Source organism: Diachasmimorpha longicaudata, unplaced genomic scaffold, assembly GCF_034640455.1.
Source record: "Diachasmimorpha longicaudata isolate KC_UGA_2023 unplaced genomic scaffold, iyDiaLong2 ctg00000355.1, whole genome shotgun sequence".
In the NCBI taxonomy this organism is placed as follows: Eukaryota; Metazoa; Arthropoda; class Insecta; order Hymenoptera; family Braconidae; genus Diachasmimorpha; species Diachasmimorpha longicaudata.
The window spans coordinates 1-10,710 of NW_026974099.1; the positions used below are offsets into that span (position 1 = coordinate 1).

A 10,710-nucleotide genomic window follows, 5' to 3' on the forward strand; every position below is an offset into this window, starting at 1 on the left:
TAGCTGGGGCTTCATCAATTATAGGGGCTATTAATTTTATTACAACTATTTTAAATATAAGATTTTATTTAATTAAATTAGATCAATTAAGTTTATTAGTTTGATCAATTTTAATTACTGCTATTTTGTTATTATTATCTTTACCTGTTTTAGCTGGTGCAATTACTATATTATTAACAGATCGTAATTTAAATACAACTTTTTTTGATTTTTCTGGTGGGGGGGATCCTGTTTTATATCAACATTTATTTTGATTTTTTGGTCATCCTGAAGTTTATATTTTAATTTTACCTGGATTTGGTATTATTTCTCATATTATTTATAATGAAAGAGGTAAAAAAGAAACATTTGGTTCATTAGGTATAATTTATGCTATATTAACTATTGGATTTTTAGGTTTTATTGTCTGAGCTCATCATATATTTACTATTGGTATAGATGTTGATACACGAGCTTATTTTACTTCAGCTACAATAATTATTGCTGTTCCTACTGGTATTAAGGTATTTAGGTGATTAGCTTCTTTAAGTGGGGTAAAAATTAATTTAAATTTAAGTATATATTGATCCATTGGTTTTATTATTTTATTTACTTTAGGAGGTTTAACTGGTATTATTTTATCTAATTCTTCAGTTGATATTATTTTGCATGATACATATTATGTTGTTGCTCATTTTCATTATGTATTATCTATAGGGGCTGTATTTGCTATTATAGCTGGTTTTATTTATTGATACCCTTTATTTTTAGGGTTAATTATACATGATAAAATATTAAAAATTCAGTTTTTTTTAATGTTTATAGGGGTAAATTTAACTTTTTTTCCCCAACATTTTTTAGGTATAAGAGGGATACCTCGTCGTTATTCAGATTATCCAGATATATATATATCTTGAAATATTGTTTCTTCTTTTGGGTCTATTATAACTTTAGTAAGAATTTTATTATTTATTTATTTAGTTTGAGATAGATTTATTTCTTATCGATGTGTTATTTTTTTAAGATTTAGTAATTCTTCTATTGAATGATTTCAATATTATCCTCCTTTAATTCATTCATATATACAATTACCTTTATTAATTAATAAATTTTAATATGGCAGATTAGTGCAATGAATTTAAGATTCATAAATAAAAATTATTTTTTTATTAAAAATATATATTTGAAGAATAATAAATTTTCAAGATTATAATTCTTATATTAGTTTATTAATAATTGAATTTCATGATTATGCTTTAATAATTTTATTAATTATTATATTTTTTATTATTTATATTTTAATTTGATTTATATTTAATATTTATATTAATAAAAATATTTTACATCATCAAATATTGGAAATTATTTGAACATTAATTCCTGTTTTTATTTTATTTTTTTTAGCTGTTCCTTCTTTAAAAATTTTATATATAATTGAAGAAATGTTAAATCCTTATTTAACAATTAAAATTATTGGTCATCAATGATATTGAAGATATGAATATTCTGATTTTTATACTTTAATATTTGATTCTTTTATAATTTCAGATTATGTTGATAATAGAGTATTTCGTTTATTAGATGTTGATAATCGATTAATCTTACCTTTTAATATAAATATTCGAGGTATTGTTACATCAGTAGATGTTATTCATTCTTGGGCTATTCCACTCACGTGTGATATAGTTGATGCTATTCCTGGGCGTATGAATCAATGTAATATTTATATAAATCGATTAGGGGTTTATTTTGGTCAATGTTCAGAAATTTGTGGGTTAAATCATAGATTTATACCAATTGTTTTGGAAAGAGTAAATTTTGAAATATTTTTATTTTGGGTAAAAAATTTTTAAAACTTATTATTTATATTAATATTTTTAAATTGACAATTTAATGTTATGATTTAACTAAAGTTTATTTAAATAGTTTAAAAAAAATATTAATTTGTGGTATTAAAGATTTATAATTAATTTAAATTTCATTATATATCTTAATTATAAGAGTTGAATTTTTAATTCAAAAATAATAAATTAGTATTTATTTTTAATGAATTCCACAGATGTCACCTATAGATTGATTAATTTTATCTTTTTTTTTATTATTAATTTATTTATTAGGTTTAATATATTTATATTTTATAATTGAAGTTAATTTAAATAATAATTATATTTTTAAGAAAAATAATTTTTTTATTAATTGATAATGATATTAAATTTATTTTCTATTTTTGACCCTCAAGTTTTATGAATTTCAATTAATTGAGTATCTAGTTTATTAATTATTTTATTAATTCCACAAATTTATTGAATTTATAATTCTCGATTTAGGTACATATTTATGTTATTTATATATATATTGTGGTTAGAATTTAAAGTTATTTTGAAAGTTAAATTTAATTTAAATAATTTAATTTATGTAAATTTGTTATTTTTTTTTATTTTAATTAATAATTTTATAGGGTTATTTCCTTATATTTTTACTAGATCGAGACATTTAGTTTATTCAGTAATTTTTTCATTATCTATATGATTTGGGGTTATATTATTTGGTTGATTTAAAAATACAAAATTTATATTAATTCATTTAGTTCCTCAAGGTACTCCATTTTTATTAATATTTTTTATAGTATTTATTGAATTATTAAGAAGAATTATTCGTCCTTTAACTTTATCTGTTCGTTTAGCGGCTAATATAATTGCTGGTCATTTATTGTTAGTTTTATTAAGAAGATTTGTACCTAGTAGATTTATAATATATTTAATAGTTTTATTTGTTCAAATATTATTATTATTATTAGAAACTGGACACTCACGTGTGATATCTTATGTTTTTGTTATTTTAATAATTTTATATTTAAAAGAAACTAATTAATTAATGAATAAATTTTTTCATCCGTATCATTTAGTTACTGAGAGTCCTTGACCTTTAATAGGTTCTTTATCTTTAATAATTTTTATAATTGGTGTTGTAAAATGATTTAATGAATTTAATAATAATTTATTATTAATTGGTAGTTTAAGATTATTATTTATTTTAATTCAATGGTGACGTGATGTAATTCGTGAAAGAACTTTACAAGGTAATCATACTTTAAAGGTTTTAAAAAGAATTCAAATTGGTATAATTTTGTTTATTTTATCTGAAGTTATATTTTTTACATCTTTTTTTTGGAGATATTTTCATATATTTTTATCTCCTAGTATTGAATTAGGTAATAATTGACCTCCTAAAGAAATTTTAGTTTTTAATCCTTATAATATTCCTTTATTAAATACTTTAATTTTATTAAGGTCTGGGGCAAGAATTACTTGATGTCATAATTTAATTTATCAAGGGTTTGATTGAAAAGGGTGTCAAGAATCAATTAATTTGACTATTTTATTAGGGGGGTTATTTATTATATTTCAATATAAAGAATATTCTGAATCATTTTTTTCTATTTCTGATTCAATCTATGGTTCTGTTTTTTTTATAATAACTGGTTTTCATGGGTTACATGTAATTATTGGTGTTTTATTTATTATTATTTCTATAAATCGATTATTAAATTTTCATTATTCAAATTTTCATCATTTTGGGTTTGAGGCGGCTTCTTGATATTGACATTTTGTAGATTTAGTATGATTATTTTTATATTTATTTATTTATTGATTATCATTTTAATATTTGTATAATATAAAAAGTATATTTAATTTCCAATTAAATTGTTTAATTAATTTAATATAAATAATTGTATTTATAATTCTTTTATTTTTAATTATTTGTTTAATTTTAATATTATTAAATTTTTTTATTTCAAAAAAAAGAATTTTAGATCGAGAAAAAAGATCTTCTTTTGAATGTGGATTTGATTCTTTAAGTTTATCTCGTTTACCATTTTCTATTCATTTTTATTTAATTGGGATTTTATTTTTAGTTTTTGATATTGAAGTAATTTTTTTATTACCTATAATTAATTTATTTAAGATTTTAGATTTTTATGTTTGAATATATTTAAGATTAGTTATTTTAATAATTTTATATTTAGGGTTAGAATTTGAAAAATTTGAAGGATCTTTAAAATGAATTTTTTAAAAGAATAATAGTTTAATTTAAAATTTTTAATTTGCATTTAAAAGATATTTACTTAAATTTATTTTAAATTAAGAAATAAATATTTATATTCAATTACGGTTTGAATTTTTGATTTTAATTAATCCTTAATTGAAACCAAAAAGAGGTAAATTATTGTTAATAATTTTATTGAATTAATTTCCAATTAAAATAAGTATGAACAATAAAAATTTCTAATTTTAAAATTTTATGGTTAAAATCCATTTTTATTTTATTTATATAGTTTAATAAAAACTTTATATTTTCATTATAATAATAATATTTTATATTTATAAATTTAATATATATATATATATATATATATATATATATATATATATATATATTTAAAGATATAAAATCATCTTAATATTTTCATTATTAAACTTTTTTTAAGCTATTTAAATAAATGATTATTAAAATAATATTAAAATATATTAATATTAATATTAATAAAAAAAAATTTAATTGATAAATTTTTTTAGTAAACAATAATTTTATTAAATAGATATAAAATTTTGATGAAATTAGTTCTATTCATGATGAATCTCTATATATTACTAAATAATTATTAAAATTTAATAATTTTTTGTTATTATATAAATTTGGTAAAAATCATATTATATTATTAAAAATATAATAATAGTAAATTATTATTTTATAAATTTTTAATTTTAATTTTGAAAGTATTATACCTTTAATTATTCCTATGATTAAGAATAAATAAATTAATAATTTTAATTTTTTAGGTAAAAAAATATTATTAAGTGATGAAAATAGTAGTCAATTTAAAATTGATCCATAAAATAAAGTTATTATTACAAGTATAATAATTGAATTATTTATTAAATTTATTGATTTATAAAAATTATAAAAATATATTTTATTTTTTATAGAAAGATAAAAAATTAGTCGAGAAGTGTAAGAAATTGTAAGCCCTATAGAAATAAATATTAAAGAAAAAATTATTCAATTAAATTGATTTATTGTAAAAGTTTCAATAATTAAATCTTTTGAATAAAATCCAGATATAAAAGGTATTCCACATAAAGATAGTGATGAAATATTAAAAATTAAATTAATATAAGGTATATTTATTTGTGTAAATGATATTATACGAATATCTTGGGTATTAAAATAATTATGAATTATAATTCCTGAACATAAAAATAATAATGATTTAAATATTGCATGAGTGATTAAGTGGAAGAATGATAATTTAGGGTAATTTATTGAAATTGTTATAATTATTAATCCTAATTGACTTAATGTTGATAGTGCAATAATTTTTTTAAGATCAAATTCTATATTAGCATTAAAATTTGCTATAAATATAGTTAAACATGATAAAATTATTATTATATATATAATTTTATTATTTATAAGATAATTAAAACGAATTAATAAATAAACTCCTGCTGTAACTAAGGTAGATGAGTGGACTAGTGATGAGATAGGGGTAGGGGCAGCTATAGCTATTGGTAATCATGAAGAAAATGGGATTTGAGCACTTTTTGTAATAGCAGCTAAAATAATAAAAATGAAAAAAGTAAAATTAATTTTTTTTATAAATAAGAAATTTCAAGACCCAAATTTTATAAATAGTCTAATTAAAATTAAAATTATAATATCCCCAATTCGATTTATTAAAATTGTAATTATACTTGAATTAAATCTTTTTTTATTTAAATAATAAGCTACTAAGCAATAAGATGATAATCCTAATCCATCTCATCCAATTAAAATTCTAATTATATTTGGTCTAATAATTATTAAAATTATTGATATTACAAAAATATTAATTAATAATATAAAACGTTTAATATGTAAATCTATTCTTATATAATTAATTCTATATAGAATAACAGTTGAAGAAATTAAAAAGATTGTTCTAAAAAATATTAATCTTATTCAATCAAAGTATATAATATAAATTATTTTTATTGAATTAATTGATATAAAATTTCATTCAATTATAATTTTAAAATTTATCAATAAAAATATAAGTGCTAGGGTTTTTGTTAATAAACTTATTAATAATAGATAAATTGATATAATAAAAAAAATTATTTTTAATAATAAATTTAGTTGAATTAATCAATATATTAAATTTTAAAAATTATAATAATATATTTATATTAAAAAATATAAAATTTAATGGTAATCAATGTATAGTAATAATTAAAAAATTTTTTATATTAATATTTTTATAGTTAAATAAAAGATTAAGTTTATTATATTGAGGTGAAGAGTATAAAAAAATTGAATAACATGTCCTAAAAAAAGATGTTATAATAATTATTAAAATTAATAATTTATTTCATTGAATTAATCTATTTAATATAAGAATTTCTCTAAATAAGTTTAAAGAAGTAGGAGCTGAAAAATTTGAGATACATAATAAAAATCATCATAGAGTTATTGATGGTGAAATATTTAATATATTTTTATTAATAAATAAATTTCGTGATTTTAATTGTTCATAATTTAGATTTACTAAAAAAAATAATCCAGATGAACATAATCCATGGGCAATTATTATTATTAATCTACCTTTAAATCTTATTTTTATTAATGTAAATATTCTAGCTAATAATATTCTTATATGAACTACAGATGAATAAGCTACAATAATTTTTAAGTCTCTTTGATTTATACAAATTAATCTTGTAATTAATCTTCCTATTAATCTAATAATAATTATATAAGTATTAAAATTTATTATTATTTTAGGGAAAATTAATAATGATCGATAGATTCCGTAAGACCCTAATTTTAATATTACTCCGGCTAAAATTATTGATCCTATAATTGGAGCTTCAACGTGGGCTTTAGGTAATCATAAATGTGTTAAGTAAATAGGTATTTTAATAAAAAATGCTAAATTTATTATAGTAAAAAATAATAAATTATTTCTTTGTATATTTTTTATTCATAAAATATTTATTATTAAGTTATTAGTTTTTAAATAAATATATATAATTATAATTAATAATGGTAATGACCCAAATAAGGTGTAAAATAATATATATATTCTAGCTTGAATTCGATCAATTTGGTAACCCCATCCTATAATGATTAATGTAATAGGAATTAATCTTGTTTCAAAAAAAATATAAAAAATAATTATATTTATTGAACAAAATGTTATAATTAAAGTAATTAATATAAAAATTATAATATTTATAAATAAAATATTTTTTTTATTAAAAGAATAAATAGATAAAATTATAATTCATAAAGTTAATAAAATTAATGAAAATCTAATATAATCAATTCCTATTAAATAGTTAATATTTGATCAATAATAATTTAAATAAAATAAATTTTTTATAAATAATAAATTTATAAAAATTAATAAATTTATAATTAATAAATTTCAATTTTTTATAATTAATGTTAAAATATTTAAAGATAAGATTATAAATAAAATTTTTATCATTTTATTAATAATAAAGTTCTAGAATAATCATTACCTGAGTTTCGAATTATATATACTAAAATTGATAAACCTAACACTCTTTCACAAACTCTAATACCAATAAATATTGTTATTAAATAAATATTGGAATTTAAATTAATTATAATTATAAATAAATTTATAAATAAATTAATTAATATAAATTCTATTCTAATTAAAGTTAAAAGAATATGTTTATAAAATGATGTAAATATTAAACAAGATATTAAAAAATAAAATATATTTAAATTTATATTTATTCAAATTAGTTAAATAGTTTAATTTAAAACATTAATTTTGTAAATTAATAATAAAAATTTTTTTTTTAACTATCAAAAAAATAAAAAAATTATATATATTTAATTTCCAAAATTAATGTTTTAAATTAAACTATTTTTTGAATGGAAAATTTTAGATTTATATTAAAGTATATTTTAATATTAGAATTATTTTTAATTTTAATTATTATATTTACAACAAGTTCTTTTATATTTCATCCTTTATATTTAAGAATATTGTTAGTTTTATATGTTATTATTTTTAGATTTAAAATAAGTTTTTATTTAAATAGTTATTGATATTCTTATATTTTATTTTTGGTGATTATTGGTGGATTAATAATTTTATTTATATATTTTACTAGATTAGTTAATAATCAAATATTTTATTTTAGATTAATTCATTATTATTATTTTAATTTTAAAATTTTTTTTTTTATTTTATTTTTATTTATATTCTATTATTATAATAATTATTTATATATTAATTATTTTGAAATTTTTAGTTTTTTAAATTTTCAAAATCAGGATTTTATTTTATATAAAAATTTAATAATAGATTATTCTTTAAGTTTAAATATTTATGTTGTTATTTATTTATTTTTTACAATAGTGTGTTCAGTATTAATTTGTTTAAAAGTAATAGTTCCTTTACGTCAAATTTTAAAATATTAAATGAATAAATCAATTTTAAAATCTAATAAAATTTTAGAAATTTTGGATAATTCATTAATTAAACTCCCCTCCCCAGTAAATATTAGATTATGATGAAATTTTGGATCATTATTAGGTTTATGTTTATTAATTCAAATTATTTCTGGGTTATTTTTATCTATACATTATACTGCACATATTGAATATTCATTTTTTAGAATTATTCATATTATTCAAGATGTAAATAATGGGTGGTTAATACGTTTAATTCATATTAATGGGGCATCATTTTTTTTTATTTGTGTTTATATACATATTGGGCGTGGGTTATATTATGGTTCATATAAATTTGTAAAAACATGAATAGTAGGGGTTTTAATTTTATTAATTATAATAGGAACTGCTTTTTTAGGGTATGTATTACCTTGAGGTCAAATATCATTTTGAGGGGCTACTGTTATTACAAATTTAATATCAGCATTACCCTATGTTGGTTCAATATTTGTAGAATGATTATGAGGTGGGTTTTCTATTAATAATGCTACTTTAAATCGATTTTATACTTTACATTTTTTATTACCTTTTATTTTATTAATAATTGTTATTATTCATTTAATGTTTTTACATGAAACTGGGTCTAATAATCCTTTAGGGGTATCTAGAGATAATTATAAAATTATTTTTCATAGATATTATACTTATAAAGATTTATTAGGATTTATATATTTTATTATATTTTTTATATTTATTATTTATGAAATACCTTATTTTTTAGGAGACCCAGAAAATTTTATTATAGCAAACTCTTTAGTTACTCCGGTTCATATCCAGCCAGAGTGATATTTTTTATTTGCTTATACTATTTTACGTTCTATTCCAAATAAATTGAGGGGGGTTATTGCTTTATTAATGTCTATTTTAATTTTATTAATTTTACCATTTTTACATAAAAATATATGTTTTTTAGGTTTAGCTTTCTACCCATTTAGACAAGCTTATTTTTGGATATTTGTTAATTGTGTAATTTTATTAACTTGATTAGGTAGTCAATCTGTTGAGCAACCATTTATTGATTTGGGTATGAGAGCTACAAATTTTTATTTTACTTTTTATTTGTGTGATTATTTTAATTTACTTTTATGAGATAAATTTGTAAAAAATTAGATAATGAACTTGAATAAGTATATATTTTGAAAATATAATATAGAAATAAAATTTCTATTATCTTATACTTTAAAAAATTATTAATTCTATGGTAAGTTTTATCAATAAATATAAACAAAATAAAATTAAAATTAAAGGTAATATAAAAATTCAACAAAAATATATCAATAAATCATAACGAATACGTGGTAATGTTAATCGAGATCAAACAATAAAATAAATAAATAAAATTAAAATAAAATAAAAATTTAATATTAATAAATTATTACAAAGATATATTAAATTAAATAAAAATATTAAAAATATAATTCTAGTATATTCTGATATAAAAATTATAGCAAACCCATGTCTTCTATATTCAATATTAAATCCAGATACTAATTCTGATTCTCCTTCTGATAAATCAAAAGGAGTTCGATTTAATTCTGCCAATATTCTTAATATTATAATTATTCTAGAGGGTCACATAAAAAAAATTATTCACAAATATTTTTGTAAGATTGGGGTATTTATAATATTTAATGAATTTATTATAAATAAATTTAATAATAATGAGATAGATAAAGTAATTTCATAGGAAATTGATTGGGCGATAGATCGAATTGACCCTAATATAGAAAAATGTGAATTTGAAGATCATCCAGATATTATTAACCCATAAACTCCTATACTTAATAAACATAAAATAAATAAACTTCTTAGGTTTCATTTAAATAAATTTGTTTGGAAAGGGTAAATCATTCATATAGAAAAAATTAAAATAAATATAATAAAAGGAGCGACAAAAAAAAAATTAAAATTAGATTTTTTTGGGTAGAAAAATTCTTTTGTTAAAAGTTTTATTACATCACTAAATGGTTGAAGTAATCCTCATATACTAATTTTATTAGGTCCTTTACGGTAATGAGTATATCCTAAAATTTTACGTTCAAAAAGAGTTAAAAAAGCTACTCCAATTAAAATAAAAATAGTTACTATAAATAATGTTATAATATTGTTTACATAATAAAATGTGAATTGTTTAATATATTACTTGTAATTTATTTACTTAAATAAATTCTAAATTTATATCACACGTGAGTG

The 10,710-nt window shown here is 17.2% G+C and overlaps 1 protein-coding gene and 1 pseudogene across 1 annotated transcript; both read left to right on the forward strand.

Annotated features, from left to right (window-relative positions):
- Positions 1-254: 254 nt before the first annotated feature.
- Positions 255-1,896, forward strand: LOC135172482 (cytochrome c oxidase subunit 1-like; the record flags this gene model as incomplete). The annotated part of the gene is given in 1 exon segment (XM_064138525.1): positions 255-1,896. A coding segment is annotated over 1 exon segment (840 nt), but the record flags the coding sequence as incomplete, so codon positions are not given.
- On the forward strand, positions 1,173-1,896 carry LOC135172483 (cytochrome c oxidase subunit 2-like; annotated as a pseudogene).
- Positions 1,897-10,710: the final 8,814 nt, after the last annotated feature.